Consider the following 19,646-nt stretch of genomic DNA (forward strand, 5'->3'; position numbering starts at 1 on the left):
GGATAACGCCAGGCCACGCACATCGATATAGGGATGGGCAAGGGACAGAAAACTATCGATATATATATATATATATATATATATATATATATATATATATATATATATATATATATATATATATATATATATACAGTCAAACCTGTGTAAGTGACAACTGGGTAAGCGAGAAAACTCTTTAAGTGAGTGGAATTGCCTGGTCCCGTCATTTTTAGCCCCTAAAACCTCTATGTGTGAGAAATAGAAGCCTCTATAAGAGAAAGTCGTGAACCGCCAGATATATTTGTGTTCGAACCTCTATAACTAAGACTGCTATTTGTCTATAACTCTATAAGCGAGAGTCTGGCATGGAGGTAGTTCCCCGAAAACATAAACACATGTTTTCGGGGAATTACCTAACATTGTCTTTGTGGAAATCTGGCCCTCACTTTTAATACAATCGATGTAACTACCTTACCCCAGTTGACATCAAGTGCTAAGAAAGCTTAAGTCTAGCGCAATGTCTAAAAGAAAAATCCGAGTTTTATCTCTGAGTGAAAAACTTAAGATCGTGAATGCGTTTGAGTGTGGAAAATCGCGTAATGAAATTCAGAGTGAGTTTGGTCTACCAGAATCAACCTATTATAAAATTATCAAGTCAAGAGACTCTATAAAGTCTCAGTGCTCTGAAGGACACGGAAATATTAAGAGGAGTCGACATTCCGAGTTCCCCGACATTGAAAACTGCCTTTTAGAATGGATCAAACAAACCCTTAACAAGAACATCCCCATAGATGGACCCCTGTTGAAACAAAAATCTAAAGACTTTGCCACAAGATTGGGATATCAGAACTTTTCGGCTAGTAATGGCTGGTTAGAAGGTTTTAAAAGACGTCATGATATAGCTTTCAAAAAAGCCGCTGGAGAAAGTAGATCTGTAGACCAAAGCGTGTGTAACCGATGGACTGAAGAACTGCCAAGTCTCTTGAAGGGGTATGATCCAAACGACATTTACAATGCGGATGAGACAGCTCTATTCTTCAAGTGTCTTCCTGATAAAACATTCATATTTAAGGGCGAAAAATGTCATGGAGGTAAACAAAGTAAGGAACGTCTTACTATTCTTCAATGCGTTAACATGACCGGTACTGATAAGCTACCTCTTTTAATGATAGGGAAATCAAAACGACCTAGATGTTTCAAAGGTGTCAAGACTTTACCTGTTGATTATGCAAGTAACACAAAAGCTTGGATGACCAAGATATTATTCAAGGATTGGTTGAAAAACGTCGACAAGAAAATGATGATGAAAAACAAAAAAATCCTGCTTTTCATTGACAACTGTGCTGCCCACAATGACTTACCAACATTCGAAAACGTAAAAGTCATGTTTTTGCCTGCCAACACCACCAGTCAACTTCAACCTTTAGATCAAGGTATCATTCACACATTCAAACGCTTTTACCGCAGAGAAGTTGTTCAACACACCCTTACGTGTCTCGAAGCAAGCAATAACCATGATATTGACGTACTCCTAGCCATGAAATTTGCAAGGAAAGCATGGTACAAAGTAAGTGACGTTACTGTCAAGAACTGTTTCAAGAAGGCTGGATTTTGTATCAGCACAGATAAACAGGAATTTATACCCGAGGATAATGAAGTTGAAGCTGGACCTAGCAATGAGGATTGGGCCAAGCTTGTGTGTCACGAATATACTGGTGATGTGTTAACGCCAACCTTTGAAGACTTTGTACAAGTTGACGACCTCCTGGCTACCGCTGGAGAATTTACCGATGACGATATCGTGCACAATTTCGCTACAACGTGTACTGACGGAAATGACAGTGAAGATGAAGCCGACCAATTGCAGACTTTGGATACAGAAGTAAAAAACATTCCAAAGAAGCAAGAAATTTTAATTGCACTGGAGAATATACACAAATTTTTTGAATACTCTGCGGTTGTTGATAAAACAATATTCGATAATATTTACGAATTAGAAAAGCATGTTCACAATTTGAATACGGAAAAACAGAAGAAAATAACAGATTTTTTTAAATAGATGTGCGAGGTTCATTATTTTTTATTTGTAAGAAAAAACAACAGATTTTTTTTTAAAAGATGTGTAAGATTCATTATTTACTATGTATTTGTAAGAAGAAAATTAAAGATTTCTTTGAATAAATGTGTGAGATTTTTTTCCTATTTGTAAGTAGAATGAAATACATTACACATATGTACATACATACATGTTTTACATTTTTTTATTCAACCTCTATGAGTGATAATGGTAACTTAGAAACCTTCATTAGCTAGAAACTCGGGTTAGTGAGAAACCTCCATAAGCGAAACAAACCTTGCGGTCCCTTGAATTCTCCCTTATCCAGGTTCGACTGTATATATATATATATATACATATATATATATATATATATATATATATATATATATATATATATATATATATATATATATATATATATATATATATATATATATATATATATATATATATATATATTGTATCGATATTTTCTGACACTATCGAAATGTATCGAAATATGTTAGAGTGAAAATATCGATATTTATCGATATATATCGCTGTAATCTTTTAGTGTTGGATTATTTTGTTGAATTCAATAAACTTTTTCTATCGTAAAGGAGAAGATTCAGATGACGAGATTCAGTTGAAAACGACATATTTAGTACTTTTTAATATTTCGCATTATGATTTCGACCACACGAAACATATTTTGATCTACTTCCATTAGTCGAAAATCCAGATTTTAAGTAGTTTCCATTTCATGGAATATTTTCGATATGCAGAATTTTAGTTTTGCGATTCTACATTTCGATATTTAGGTATTTCAGAGTTTCAAATTCGATATTTTCAATATGTCGCATTACAATTCATCGTGACCAGATTCAGTTGAAGACACATTTAGTAGTTTACTTTCATTTTTATAGAATATTTTCAAAATGAAGCAGGTACTTCAGTTCTGAAATTCTACATATCGAAAATACTTGATATTTATTTGAAAGTGTCAAATTCGATATTTTTTAATATTCTGCATTATGATTTTGACCACACGAAACATATTATGCTCTAGTTCCATTAGACGAAAATCCAGATTCATCGTGATCAGATTCAGTTGAGAACATCATATTTAGTAGTTTTGCATATTTTCAATATGAAGAATTTCAAAACTGAAAATGGTTCTTATTGTATGGGTTAATATGGGGTAGGTAAAAGGGATTTTGGGAATTCCAGCAATAACCAATAAATTGTTCAGGACGTTTATGTACAGAAAGAAAGGTATTTAACAACGGCCGTTGAATTCTATTACAATTTCGTCTTATGTCTTTTTTTTTCTTGAGCTTTCAGCAAGATCGAGACATAACTTTTTATTTTCGATGAGTAGAATTTCAAAACTGCTACATATTTCGAAAATATTCGATATTTATTTTATAGTTCGCTAAATCAGGATTTTCGACTAATGGAACTAAAGTATAATATGTTTTGTGAGGTAGAAATCATAATGCGAAATATGAAAAAATATCGAATTTGATACTCTGAAATCTATATAAATATATCGATAATATCGACAATCGATAGTATCGAAATTGAAAATGCCGACGATATTTATCGTAAATTTTCTGAAAATATCGATATTTATTGCCCATCCCTACATCGATAGTGACTCGCCAGAAGCTCAGGGAGCTTGGTTGGGAGGTTCTTATACATCGAGTATCGACTCTGTAGTCCGGACCACAGAATAGAGAGGTATTAATTAATACCTCTCTATTCTGTGTCCGGACTACAACAAGTGATCACCATCTGTTCCTGTCCATGGCGAACAATTTTGCTGTTGAAAAATTCGTTTCAACAGAGGCTTGTGAAAATCGACTGTCTCAATTTTTTTACTTTTATGAGAGAGGCTTAATGATATTACCTTCAAAAAGGCAACAAGTTATCGAACAAAACAGCGCATATTTGCGCTAAATCGGATCATTCTAACTATGGTAATTAAAGCCTTGTTTTTCATGCAAAAATAAAGGATTTTTTTTACTACACATTATATATAATCGCCTTTTCGAACCCTATTTAAACATGTTACAAATATGCCAACTCCGTTTCTATGATGTCTGTCTTCTTCCACACTCTCACATTAATACAGTGTGCCCCTCGGTGTGTCCCCTCATCTTGTCTCCGACGCAGGCCATCTTAGTTAACTTCCACCCATCGTATTAACCTTTGAATGTTTTACTTCTTGGATCAAATATCAAATTACTGAGTGTTCCTGATGCATAGAGGAAGAAAGTAAATAAAAGTCAACTTTTTTGACTATCTCTTTAGGGGGATGTATCTAAACAGTGGTTAGCCAGATAACCTTTTTTATTTAAAAGATAGTCCTATTTTTCAAGAATCATCACTTATTTATTAACACCCTGTATGACGGAGTTTTCGATTGTTTTTACAGTTTCTGTTGTCTCATCTAATTATTCTCGAGAACTAATTTGTTCGAATGACCATTAATTGACCATAATAAGAAGTGCAATCCATCAAACAATATTAAGGTAGATTTATGTGTGAATTAAGTATAGATTATAGACATTTCCAAGGCCTTGAATAAATAAATTAAATATTTTGATATCGTCAATGTTATGTTTATCTTGATTATTGTTATACCATTCTTCGTAATTCGAAAATTTTTGGGCGGTCGATTTTCGAACAGACTATAATTTCTTGATATTTGTAACTTTTGAATTTTTGCCCAGGATTCCTTTCAAAAGATGGGTTTCGATTATCTGATGATGAAGCTATCCTCAAATTTGATTCTGGCCGTCTGTAATCACCTTTACTCTCGAACGAGGAATACATTGTAAATTTTAACTGCGAAGTTAAACCCCTATTCGAAAAATGTTGGGGATTGTTGCCATCCTCAGGTGGGTTTTTTCCGAAACTATGTCGTCATAAAAATTATTTCTCCCTAATTCAGAATTTGAATCGATTTTTAAAATTTTAAGTGGGTTGTGCACAAAAGATAAATACTAACTTTCAAACTAACCAACACTCGACATCACTACACTATTCAGAAAACTTTTGGGGTTTGATGCCACCTTTATGGGGGTTTTTTCAACAACAACAAACTCATGATGGGAAGTCGTTAGCTTCAAAACAGAAGTTGAACTGTTTTTTTCGAATCTTCGACAATTCTTCGTTTCTGAGTTCTAGGGTGCGGATAAAATTTTCTATGTGACACCCTGTATATTTAGGTGTACGGTTCTTGGGCACGCATATTACGCCATTTGAAAAGTCCCCGTACTGATGCACAGATTGCGGTGCTAGTATTAAATCCATATGATTTTTAGTTAGTATCAACTTTCAAACGATACGTGTCAAAATTTGACAGCAGTCCGACCATTAGTTTGTCCTAAGATGCATAGAATACCTGGTGTGTCTACTTATACCTGTAAAACTTTCAGACAAAACGGGAGATTTTTCGGATTTATACCTACTTGATTTCGAGGGATCGCGGGCTTTTCAGATGGCGCATACATCGTTTACATTTGACATTTCTCTCAATTCTCGACTTTTGTGAACCAAGGGCGTAGATCTTTTTTTTCTTGGGGAGGGATAATCGAAAAAAAAATTTTTGATGACAACTTTTACTCATATCTGTAATGTTAGAAAAAGAAGTTTGATAACGAAGTTTGAACCAAATTACTCGAAATAATTTTTGTTGTTACTAATTCGGTTGTTCTTACCTTATATTGGGTGTTCTCAAATAAGAGTTACGAAGGAAAATGAGAAATTACTTGGATAATTTTGAGGAAAAAATGTTTTATGAATATGAGCCCACAAAGGCTTTGCTTTCAATGTACAGGTTTTTTCTAGTGTGTCGTACAGTTTATCAAATATTCATTAATCTTCGATACAGATTAGTTAAATAAATACCAAAACTTATAATTAATGCATTCATTAGAGCTTACTAGCTGGATCTTTATAATAATTTGGATTTTCCTGAGGATTACTAGAGATTTTCTCGAAATCGATAGCAGATACGACAAAACTATAACAAACCAAAAAGTGTAGTACTGGACCAGATTTTTTTTTCGACATTTTTCTAAACTAACAGTCATTCACCAAAATATAGTTTTGGAAGAAGGAAGCAGGCATCCTTCCAGAAAATATATCACCCTGTGATTTGCATTCAAAATTAGCATATCACATAGTGAAAACTTTAAACTGGAATATCTATGGCCAATTCATATTAAATATCTTGTGAAAGGAAAGGTTATACGAGAAAATAACTTGAACTTCAACACATGTATCTCAAAACATAATGTTTGGGGACTCATGTTATAGGACTTTTTTTCTTAAAATGATCCGAAAATCTGTCATTTTCATTTGTATCTCCAATTTAGGAGCACCGTGTAATTACCCCCAGTATCCCCCTATTTCTACGCTCTTGTCGTGAACTTTGAGTATAGAACAATAATATTTTATATTCTATGGTCTGTCATTATATTCCATTCATTTGAGTGAAAATTCGATATGAACTGAATTGTAATTTATTGTGAATGTTTGCAGTGTCTAAAATCAGTATTTCCTTTATAAACGGCACCAGGCAGATGCGGGAATTCGAAAAATTTTAAAGAGCGCCACCTTACAGCACTCTGGTGAAGCAGACCACCAAAGCAACAGGTGGGTCTCTCAAAAAGTCTGAAACAAAATCGAATCAGTAAACACACCAGGTATTCTATGCATCTTAGTTTGTGCTAAGATGTCTAAAAACATGGTGAATGCACTCGTCAAATTTTGAATGCAATGACATTCGACCAAATTGAAAATATTAGTTTTAGTTCGTGGCGGCGCCGCAATGTCATACTTGTCATTTCCGTTGATTTTGATTGGATACATTAATTAAAACCCGGTACTGACCAATCAAAAGCGACGTGTAACCGAGTATGATCGTGCAAAGTCGTGAAACAAAACACGAACCGTTTACTGGAATGAATTCAAATATTTGTAATAGAGAGAGAGTTTATTGGTATTTCAATTACAAGAATTGCTTCCATAGATCATAACTATAATGAAAGATATGCATATATAGGTCCATAATGGCACAAAACTCATAAATAATAAATAACAAGAATATTAATTTGTTGATAGCGCCACCTACAGTTGACATAACGAAGCTTATCTAATATTCTCAAAACTGGAAAAACAAAAGCTAATCAGTTGATACACCTGAATTTTAGACATCTTAGTTTGTGCGTAATTTTTGAATTGAATGACATTCGAACAAATTGAAAATATTAGTTTTATTTCGTGGCGGCGCCGCAATGTCATACCTACTTTTCATTTCGATCTTTTTTCCTTTGATTTTGACAGGATACATTAATAAAAACCCGATCCTAGCCAATCAGAAGCATAATTAATATTCTCAAAATTGGCAAAACAAAATCTAATCAGTCCATACACCAGGTTTTAAGACATCTTATTTGTGAGATATTGCGTTGTCAGTGTAGCTACTTTTGTTATTTGAGAAAAGATGAAAAAAAAAAAAGAATTTCGTGTGCTGATAAAATATTGCTTTTTGAAGGAAAAAAAAACAGTTGAAGCGAAATCTTGGCTTGATTAAGAGTTTCCGGTGTCTGCACCGGGAAAATCAACCATCATTGATTGATATGCTAAGTTTGAACGTGGTGAAATGAGCACCGAAGACGGCGAACGCCATGGATGCCCAAAGGAGGCTGTCACCGATGAAAAAATAAAAAATGTTCACAAAATAATTTTGAATGACCGTAAAATGAAGTTGATCGAGATAGCAGACATTGTGAAGATATCAACTGAACGTTTACATCATATCATTAACGAATATTTGAGAAAGCTGTGTGCAAAGTGGGTGCCGCGCGAGCTCACAATCGATCAAAAGCAAAAACGTGTTAATGATCCTGAGCAGTGTTTGTAGCTGTTTAAGTGCAATAAACCTGAATTTTTGCGTCGATGACAATGGACATTGCTTCATCATTTCACTCCGGTATCCAATCGACAGTCAGCTGAGTGAGCTGGCAAGGTTATGGCAGCAGTATTCTTGCATGCGCAAGGTATAATATTCATTGATTACCACCAAAAGGGCCAGACCATCAACAGCGATTATTATATAGCGTTTAAAGGATGAAATAGTTAAAAAACGGTCTCATTTGAAGAAAACAGGGGGCTGTTTCATCAAGACAATGAGCCGCGTCACAAATCAATGAAAACAATGGCAAAATTGCATGAATTGGGCTTCGAATTGCTTCTGCATCCACCGTATTTGCAGATCTGGCCCCCAGCGACTTTTTCCTGTTCTCATACCTCAAAAGAATGCTCGCTGGAAAGAAATTTAGCTCCAATGAAGAAGTAATCGCCGAAACACTGAGGACTATTTTGAAGCGAAAGACAAATCGTACTACAAAAATGGAATAGAAAAGTTGAAAGATCGCTATAATTGCTGTATCGCCCTCGAAAGAAACTATTTTGAATAATAAAATCGAATATATGTATACCAAAAATGGTATACCGGGGACTTTTCAATTGGCCTGTTACAATACACGCATTAATGAACGAGCGCTGAAAAGTTCCTAATGATAAGGTTTTCTCGAATTTTTTGAATGTTTGTATTGTATCGAGCAGATAAAAACCCGAGAACAATTCAAAAACTGAATAATGCGATGACATGTTTTTTCATTGACGTTAAACATCGAGAAATACCGATCTAGTGGAAAATTAATTGGAGAGATTTTTTTTTCATGTCCTTCAATACTAAACAATTCGCTTTGGTTGAAACGAGACCTCTATTAACTGTTCTTCGCGCATCTATATTTTCAATTCTTTAATTGGAGTGCATTGTTAATACTTATTGATAAAAAAGAATGAATATAAGAACTTTTTGTATTGAGGTTGCAGTCGGTAAATAGATAAAACGTTATGGACTTATATTGAAGCACCATTGAATGGGAGTTACAGTTCTATCGATGAGCAGTTACCTACCTAGTAGACTAGTTTAATTTCTTGTTGACATGATCAATTACTTCAGTTGCTTTATATGTGATCCGATAAAAAAAGAGAAAACGAGAAAAAATGTAAGTACAAAATATTATTCTGGGGTAACTGATATTTTGGATTATTTTATTTTCATTATTTATTCAAAAATGTGAGACTTTGACACTATAAAAAAGTTTGAGTTCTATTCAGTATCAGTGAAGCAATACATGTTATCAGTTTTATGTTTTTCATTTATTTATTTTTACATTTATGATAATAATGATAAAAAAATCAAAATACAAATTAAATATTAAATTCTCATATTATTTATAATATAATCATAGATCACAGATCTGAGATCATACAGAAACACCACATCTAACAAATCTTCATGTATGTAGGTACTTGTTAACTATCGAAATTTCGAGGCAGGTTGAATCTTTTTTTCTCGAAGGATTCCAGAAGTTTATCAATGAAAATAATAAATCAAAACATTTACACACTATATGGTTTATTACTACATCTTACCTATCCAAATAAGGAATAAAAAAAATTAAATCTGGTCGATATCGTACCTAATCATATAATGCTTGAAAGCAGTTTCAGTGATTTTACCTTGTTTCAAGCGTTTCCACAAAATTATTTGAAGCATGTGATCCGGGGACTATTCCCCGAAAAAAAATTCCACTCAATTTTAGGGCAGAAATTATACAAAACGAAAAATTATTAATTTTCGATGAAAAGGTTCGTCATACCAATAAATGTCGATGGTTTACAAAAAATATTCACCTAAAGCACACGTGGAAATATCCGGATATTTTCACGCTACATTGATATTCAAAAACTTTGGTTCTGTATCATATATTTAAATATGAATTGTGAAATTGTTTGAAGGGAATAGTCAGTAGTTATATCCCGAGTGCTTGTCAAATATTCGAATGTTGCATTCAAAAATATTGGTTCGTTGTTTTGTTCATATGCTTTAATATGACTGATTAATTTTTTTGAGGTCAGTATAGTTATATCCTAAGTGCTTGCCGAATATTTGATAATTTGGCAAGCACGAGGGGTATATGAAGGACAATTTCCCGAAAAAAATTTCACTCAATTTTAATAGTAGGGCAGAATGATACAAATCGAGAAATTATTGATTTTGGATGAATAGGTCTGTCATACCAATAAGTGTCGATGGTTATAACCTGAAGCACACGTGGAAAAACCCGGATATTTTCACGCTGCATTGATTTTCAAAAATATTGTTTCATTGCTAAGTGATTTGTATCATATGCGTTAATATGATTGGTTGAAATTTTTTAGGGGAATAGTCCTTCATAATCTTCATATACATATAACTACTGAATATTGCAAGCCAGTTATCTCTATTCGTTTGAATATCAACTAGAACGGAATATTGGTAATTTTCTTAGAAATCTATGAAAGCACTTATGAGTTATTCCGGTTGAAAGTTTTTCATAAAATGCTTAAAACAGCTTGTATCTCATAAATGAATAGACTCGGGATAATTTCCAACACTGACTCAAATTATCCAAATTATTCTTGGAAATTGGATTGAATTTCCTGGCGATGAATTGACAAACCTGGGTTTTCGTCAACAATACGGGCTGCAGCAGTAATATTCTCAGTTCTTCTTGACAGACGCACACGGTTTCGATTCTTCATATCACTAACTTGTGCCAACAGCTCACATTTTTCCACCAGAATCACCATTGCCGTCTGACAACTAAAAAGTGCTTTAGTTTTTCGAACTGTGAAGCAAAGTTTTCACGATTTTTGTAGTGAATTTTAACAATTTCAATGCTTTGTTGAAACGTGTATCGTCCCATTTTGAGTAATGCCTTAGTTTTTGCTTGCCAAATGTCGAAAGATCACAGTTTCAAAAGTGACCGCTGCCCAGATTCAAAATTAAAAAAAACCTATTATTGGAAAAATCCTGTATTTTAACCCCAAAGGTGATCTTAAAAGTTTTCTCTATACACCTTCGGTAGAATCGGAATTTTAACCGAGTGTTACGATTCGTCCACGTTTCTATTCAACTCTTGAATATTAAATTTCTTAATATCAAGTATTTGGCGTTCAATATTGATTGGTTGTTGGAGCGGTTTGCTTTATTGATTACATTCACTTACAAACCATTTATTAGTTCGAAAAGCTTTTTATTCGGAAGCGAATATCGTCAGTTCGGATATGAACTCGTTAGCAGCGGAGAAAATTATTGATTACGCAGTTCATTCGAAGTTCAATTTGTAAGAGAAATGTATTTGAAAGTGAAATATATCTGAGTTTCTCATGCTTTTTTCTAGAAAATGACGTGCCCAATTTCTTGCTTATTTTGTGGGAAAGGGGCAACCGGTTTATCATTTCATAGAAAAAAAGTTGATATAGTCTGTTCATCTTAGTAGTGCCATGACGTAATAAAAAGTTTTTCAACATCGTTGCCAGACTGTAAATTTTTTCCTAGTTTAACTGCGCCATTAGATATATGAATCTAACTAGGAAATGTCGAGTGTGTAGAGTGTTCGGTTCGAGAGTTATCGTGTTTACGGACGGACAGAATTGGATTCACGGGCGGATTTGTCAGTTGAACCCTTCTCGTGACGAAATTATAGGGGAAACTCTTTGGTGCACAACTACTCAAAAATTGAATGAATAAAATGACAGTTTATAACTAGTATCGAAATTATGAATGTTTAGAAAATTCATCTAGAATCATGATATTAATTAATCATGAAATCGGAATAAGTTATTTTTAGGATCACATATAGATCGCATACATAACAGCACATCATTTCATTGGAAAATCCTAAAGTCAATTTCAATATCACATCTATCAAGCGTGATATGATTCCACAGCTACATCACATGAAATAATAAAATTGTACGTCAGTTTATTATGTTTTGATTAAAAGCTAAAACAAATTCGAGAGAAAAACATTGCGAATCATAATCTTATAATAAATATCATTCTCGGGGAATTGAGCTCGATTTATTTTATTCCGAAATCTAAGTCAAACTTCCGCAAATATAGTTGATAAAAGTTTTAGGTAAATATGTAATCACTATCATTATGTTCAAAGAAGCGTTACTAATTCATGATTTTAATTATAAATAAATAATAAGTAATCGAATGAGAAAAAGTTCTTCCGGTCAGCATTCTCAGTTTTTCTAGGACAATATGAAATATATTCCTTTTACTCGTAGAACGAAAAAGCGCAATGCCTGTACCTTTCGAATTTTGAACCGGATATGGTCTTAAACGATAAGGTTCGACTCTTTCATGACGAATGGCGGGGGTGATTTAGTCAATTTAGTGAGAAAAATCATATATTATGTAGTTAATGAAAGAAAAAAAACACAAATTCCGTGAGGATAAGCGTAACCAGAATCATAGGAAATTTGAGGAGGATATCGAAAACAAAAACCTAATGTAACTGATCTGACCGAGTTGAAAATTTACGAGTATGTATATACAGGGTGGCCATTTGAAAACGAAACAGACGAGATTACAGACGAAATAAAGTTTTTCGATAGAAATGCTCGGACAGGTCGATTTCTGTTTCGAGGGGGACAACTTAAGATGTAGGTTACGGACGCATAGCGCTTCAACCCTTGCTGCTACAACCCCCACCCCCAATTTTTGAATAGGGAAGATGGGGTGAGTGATACCTCAATTTAAAGGTATTTTTATACTGATTTCAGCACAGTAATTGTTTTTTCATTTTATGCATTAATTCTCGAAATATTCATGCGTTACTTAGTTAGGAAGGAAGCCACAGTCATGGTTGTTTTGAAGCTCAAAATGTCGATTTTTCACAAAACACTACAAGTGCCATGAAAACACCACTTCATTTTCAAATACTTAGTTAAGAATATTTCGAGAACTAATGCATAAAATGAAAAAACAATTACTGTGCTGAAATCAGTATAAAAATACCTTTAAATTGAGGTATCACTCACCCCATCTTCCCTATTCAAAAATTGGGGGTGGGGGTTGTAGTAGCAAGGGTTGAAGCGCTATGCGTCCGTAACCTACATCTTAATTTGTCGCCCTCGAAACAGAAATCGACCTGTCCGAGCATTTCTATCGAAAAACTTTATTTCGTCTGTAATCTCGTCTGTTTCGTTTTCAAATGGCCACCCTGTATAACATAGCAATTACAAGCTTCCTGTAAAATTGCGTATTGATAGCGGGGTCAGAACCAAAGAAAATCGAATATCGAAAAGAATGAGGAAAGCACTGAAGTCCGCTCTAGTCCCTGTGCTACCTCAACTATTGTGTCGAGGCCGGCGGGTCAGGTAGAGACGATCTCTTCAGTCTCGGCTGAAATTAATTGATACAAAATTAGAATTATGACAGTTAAAGAGATGATTATTTCTGGATTTTGCGTTGAAAGGGGAGAAATAAAACGAGATGGTGGAGGTGCTTTCAAAATTTTTTAATTAGCCTTTTCGTTTTCTCAACAAAATTGTTCTAACAATCACATTGTGTTGAAAGTAGGTGTTTATTTAATTCTTTTTTGAATGTCACTTTTCAGATAAATTGAGTAGTTGTTTTTCATAATGATTCAACTTCGGGGCATATAGGTCGATAACTAAAAGGCCAGGAAGTTTGGATTTAAATTTCAGTTAACATAAAAACTCAAGCTGGTCGATCACCAGCGAAGTTGACTCTTTGCTGATAAGAGTCCTTGAAAGCCGTCAAAATGATCTTGATTTTCGTCGAAAACTTACCTTCAGTGATGAGGCTCATTTTCACCTCGGAGACTACGTTAATAAGCAGAAGTTTGGCATTTGAGTCTCGGAGAACCCAAGAGTGATTGTTGAAAAGCCTCTCCATCCACGTGTCACGTGTTTGGGCGGTTTTTGGGCTGGTGGTGTGATTGGATCTCACTTATTAGAAAATGAGACTGGTGCAACTGTTACGATGAGTGGGTTGCGCTACCGAGCTATGATTTATGTTTTTTTTTATGGCCGGCATCAGGGATTCACGACTTGACTTGATATTCAATCTACTTGACTCAAACTCAATTAGCTTGACTTGAAATCAACTCAAGTTGGAGTCAAGTAGTAGTTTTTCAATGTCAAGTCAAGTATTTATTTATGAAATACTTGTCTTTACTTTGAAAAACTATAACTTATCAATCTCAAGCTACTTGAGCTTGAGTCAAGTAGCTTGAATATCAAGCCAAGCTCAAGTAGCTTGAGATTGACTTGTAATCAACTCAAGTTCGAGTCAAGTGTGTAGTAGTTTTTCAATGTCAAGTCAAGTATTAATTTATGAAATACTTATCTCAACATTGAAAAACTACTACTTGACTCGAACTTGAGTTGATTCAAGTCAAGCTCAAGCTACTTGAGCACAATCTATTCGAGAGATAAAATGCAAATCAGCCAAGGGGCAGCCACGGCTATAGTTGCTGCATCATATCTTTTTTTCATGAGAAATTTTGATATTTACAGCTGTACCTATGTGAAGACATACACTTGCTTAAGCTGATATGGTGCAGCAACTATAGCCGTGGCGAGCACTTGGCTGATATCGTTTTGCATCGTTAATGACATACTTCCTCCTTTATTATCAAATATTAAATATCAATTGGTTTCCCCAAATTGTTTTTTCATATCAAATTGTTGTTATTGGAAAACTCACACCTTTACAATGCAGCATCGTATGTGACGATGTGACCAATAACGAACGATATATATGAAAGTTAGTTGAAAAAAAGGACGCGAAATACGAAATTAGTTTTTCTCCAACCTAATAATAATTATACTCCCGCTGAATCTGGAAAAGTGTTGTGTGATGCACATTGGACATGGCCACCCGAATATGTCATACTGCTTGGGTGGACAGATAATTCGGACGGTCTAGTTGCCAATGACCTCACTTGGACTGATCATGTTGCGTCTGTATCGGCCAAAGCCAGAAAAGTCACTTGGTTGATCCAAAAGAACTTCAGCAGATGTGACATCAAGACTGCGAAGCTGTTGTAAGAGACCCATCATTGAGTATGCCGGTCCTGTTTGGTGGATTGCCCAGAGGGGTGATGCGGCATTGTTGGAGTCGATCCAACGTTGGAATACCAGAATTCCTTACGGATGTTTGCGCCCCTGTTATGGGGAGAGACTTCAACTGTTTGGGTTGACCACTTTTGAAAAGCGCCGCGAGAGAGGTGATGCCATCGTGACCTATCGGGCCATCAATGGTCATTGTGGCAAGACAATCGAGGACATGTTCGGGAGAAACCGTAACCATCTTGCGAGGTCACAATATGAAGCTGGCCGAGGAGAAATTCAAAACTACCCAGCATCAGTGATTCCTTTCTACCAGGATCTATGACGTTTGGAATGGTTTGCCGCCCTTAGTTGTAAACGCTCTCTCGGTTAATGTGTTCAAAAATTGTTTCGACAGATGTGTGAATTCAACTTTACAGGATGTGCTCTAAGTGACAATGTGTGTGTTTTTTTGCTGTTGATTTAATTATTCGATAATTCTTGTTAATCATTTTGTGTTGAGTTTATAGGCTTTGCCTCAACTCTTATTTTCATTAATAATAATAATACTCTGAGGAGTCAATCCCAGAATATCTAAGGGGCGCATATCTACATCACCACGGACAGCCAAACCACGCTGAGATCCCTGGAATCGTGCTGTCAGGGGTCTCTGCTGACTTGGGAGTGCCGTAAAACCATAAAGCAACTGGCCAGAGGAAATAAGGTGACTCTACTATGGGTACCAGGGCACTGTAGGGTTGAAGGAAATGAGAGAGCGGATGAGCTTGCAAAAAGTGCTCAAGGTTAAGACCTGCTGGACCTGAGCCTTTCTGTGGGATGGGAAGAGACCAATACAAAGCTGCGGTCCAGCTATGGAAGTTGAACAGTAGGAAAATCCACTGGACTAACACTCCTAGACTTGCTCAGGCAAAGAAATTCGTGAAGATTTCACCTACTTACACCAGAAAGCTCCTGAAGCTGTCGCGAGCAGAGCTTCGGATGATGGTGGGTCTGCTGACGGGGCACTGTCGGTACAAACATCATTTGTACCGTATGGGTAAGTCAGCAGACGAGATTTGGAGGCTCTGTGGATTGGAAGTGGAAACGGCTAAACACTTCATATGCAAGTGCCCAGAGCTGGCTGGCCTAAGAACCATCCACATGGGCAAGCCGGTCCTGGATACCAGAGAGGTAATGGCCAAGGCCCCTAGGGAGGTTGTCAATTTTATTAAAGTTGTTGACGACCTCCCTGGGTTTCTATGAATGAGTAGGGTAGTGAACAAAAGATCTGCATGGTCGCAGTTCCCGGAAGGTTTACCGAAGCAAAACGACCCCAGTTCAAATAATAATAATAATAATAATAATTATTCGATAATTCTTGTTAATCATTTTGTATTGAGTTTATAGGCTTTGCCCCAACTATTATTTTCATTAATAATAATAATACTCTGAGGAGTCAACCCCAGAATATCTCCTAATTGCCCCATCTGAGCCTAACAATATCGCTCTTTTTCGCATACTCCGTCAAACCTTATTGTGACTCCCAAGCATTGAAATGGTATCTTCTCCAAACTTCCCTCGCGAACACCCGTTTCCAAAAAGGTTTGCACATTCGGCTCCATACTGTATACTAGATTTAGTTGAATAGCTCCACGATGACTACCAAATGCCGAAACGTAACGAATCGCCTGACTATCGTCACATTATCGAATATTGCTCGGCATCGATGACATAGCGCGAAGAACGAATGGAAGAATGATTGTGACTAGGAAGTCGACGATTATTATTTAGCGACGGGCATTTCTATTATTTGAGGTAGCCGGTAATCATCGGTAATATTGTCATAATAAATGAAATACTGCGCGTATTACGAATACTACCTGTGCATAATAATTTGGATAATAGTTTCCCAGCAAGGTCGGTTCAGTTCGTTATCGGTTCGTTTGGTATGATGTGGTGTTGAAGTATCGGATCTTCAGAGCTGTATTCGGTCCATTTCCACACCGATCCGGAAGTTGGTCCTGTGACCAGGTTGGCGCAATGGAAAAACCTCCGAAGGATGAACAGGCAGCGGTTAAACCCCCAGATGTTTGTGTAAGATGGTTCAGGAAATTGTAATAATTAATTTTGACGTTGATTGAAATTAGGACCCTTTTCCGTCATAGAGACGTCGCTTATTGAACGAATCGGTGACTCATACTTTTTGCCCGCATTTTTTTTAAACCTTTTCGTAATCGCCTTGATAGCATTCTCATGATTGGGTTTCTGCGAAACCGACAGATATGCCTGTTCTGTATTGCTTTGTGGATAGGTTCCTGCATTAAGTATTTTATACATACAACACTGTCTTATTTTTTTATAATTATAACACAGAGGAACAGCTGTTTTGGTGTCGAGGTTTTTTGAGCTGATTCTATATCAATTTGATGTCCTGAGCTCAAATTTTCAAGATACACAATTTTATAAGTTAAATTATTTCAATTCAAATCTGTAAGTGTACTAGTGTAGTAAACAAAAGTAGATACGAAATTTTTATTTTAGTTATACAAAATACAATATTATGTTGCACATACAAACAAAAAAAAAACATTGAAGAAATCAAATAGTCACTCAACACTCCGAAAGCTTTTTTTCCGCGACATTCTTGAATGTTTTTTCAAATAGTCTCTTTTAAACTTCAGCAGTAATCTGCCATCATGTGCATGTCTCATCTTCTTTGGTAGCGGTCCTTCATAACTTTAATATCTTGGTGAAATCTTTCACTCATGTCTCCTAAATTTTCTGGAAAACGGTCTAAGTGGCTGTGTAAATAGTGTTTTTTAATACTGATATTGCACCCTAAGGATTTGAAACTATTAAGTATCTTGTTAACCTTTTCAACATAGTTTCGAGCTTTATGTTAGCCTAGAAAATTTTCTACAACTGCAGCAAATGATGTCCAAGCCTCTCGTTCAACGTAATTCATTGAATTTATAAAAGCAGGATCCTTAATTAATTTTCTTATTTTTGGGCCGTCAAATATCTCTGCTTTGAGTTTTTCTGTGCTCAACTGATGCATTTTTACCCCTATATATGCAAAACATGACCCATTCTTATCTAGAGCCTTTACAAATTGCTTCATTAAGACCAACTTCATATGTAACGGAGGAAGTATGATTTTTTTTCTCTTTCAACCAAATCGTCTTTAATGACATTCTCTTCTCCAACGTCCATGTTTTCTCTCTGATGCCAATATTTTCTAACCCAGTGGTGTGTTTTGTCCCTACTATCCCAGAATTCAGTGGCGTGCTCGTCTTTTAAGCAGGACTTAAAGCTATTACTCAAAATTATCTTTTTTCAAATGGAAATTGAGTTTATACCAAAGTTATGCCATATTTCTGAAATTTTCATCAAATAAGCAAATTAGAAAGTAGTTCAAGAAGGATTTTTTCATCAAAAATCCTCATCTAGATAAAATGATCGACAACAACGGCAATAAGCGCATCAATGAATGGGAGCTAAAACGCTTCTGAATTCATCGGATCAATTTTTTTCTCGATTTTTTCTTTTACGTCAAAATATTATTAATTCTAGTCGAGAAGTTTTGGAGAGATGTCAGTTTCTCCATTTTGACTGCTTCTTGAATGTGCTCAGATGTCAGATAAGAGGAAGTTATAAATCTTCGTGTAAAATATGTTGTAATTTTGTGTTCGATTATGGAGTTTTAGAGGAAATAAATCGTGATTATTATGAAATCGTTATTTTCCTTCGCTTATTGTGTCATCAATTTTGAGTTATAAATGGGCAATCAATAATAGCATTACAACAGAAACATTAAATCGATAAGAAACTATCCTAGACTGGATAGTTTGTGATCAAAATGTTTATTTTTGAAATGTTTTGATGAATGGTTATTGACATGTGAAATATTGAAGGTTTCGTTCGAATCAAATATGATGCATTCAACACGTATGAGTTAGTTATTGATCATTGATATGTGCCTAAAGCATTTTTCACCTTTAATAAAAGTCGACAAATTTTGTTGAAAAGCTATACAAATATATATATACATAATGGTCATATCGATTAGTTATGCTTTTGTGTTTCTTATCCTTCAACAGAATAGCTTTGAATAAATAGAATGGATGTATTATTTTCACTTTCAATTTTGCTTCATAATAATCGCTAATATTTTCACAATAATGAATGCTTAATATTATTACATAAAAAAAAATCACACCTTCATTCTGCCTTTTCAAAGTTATTCTCAGAACTTTTAGGAATATTTGGTTGGCGAAACAACAAATTTGAAATAGTTGTTTTCTATTTCCTCGAATCATAGGGAATATCACAATTTAAAGAATCTATAATAATAAAATACCTAGCTATGGGGATATGGCTAAGCTCTGAACATCACTCTGATTTCACAACAGGATCATTCTTAAATCTTAAAGCAAGCCTCCAACAAGTTCTTGACAGTTACCAAGCCATTTCAATTTGCATGCCTACTTTCTGGTCGATTTCTGCGAGAACAGTAAATACTTGGATTAACCTAACCTAACCTTAAAGTGAATTTTGTTTTGGTCTGTTCGGTAATCTTTAAATATTTATTGATTTACCTGGACTATTTTCGAACTTCAAA

General features: G+C 35.1%; 1 protein-coding gene across 4 annotated transcripts in view; it reads left to right on the forward strand.

Annotated features, from left to right (window-relative positions):
* LOC123673991 (calcium-transporting ATPase type 2C member 1) overlaps positions 1-19,646 on the forward strand; it is a 41,242-nt gene that overhangs the window by 3,637 nt on the left and 17,959 nt on the right. Inside the window, exon 1 of one of the 4 annotated variants that reach the window (XM_045608791.1) lies at positions 8,973-9,111. The exons of 2 other annotated variants lie outside the window; for them this stretch is intronic. In XM_045608791.1, the coding sequence (XP_045464747.1) occupies positions 9,049-9,111 (63 nt within the window). In that variant the 5' untranslated portion in view covers positions 8,973-9,048. Of the gene's footprint in view, positions 1-8,972; positions 9,112-16,926; positions 17,120-19,646 lie in introns of those variants that run through there. One more of the 4 variants, XM_045608792.1, reaches the window with a different exon arrangement.

This window comes from Harmonia axyridis, chromosome 2 (genome assembly GCF_914767665.1).
Source record: "Harmonia axyridis chromosome 2, icHarAxyr1.1, whole genome shotgun sequence".
NCBI lineage: Eukaryota > Metazoa > Arthropoda > Insecta > Coleoptera > Coccinellidae > Harmonia > Harmonia axyridis.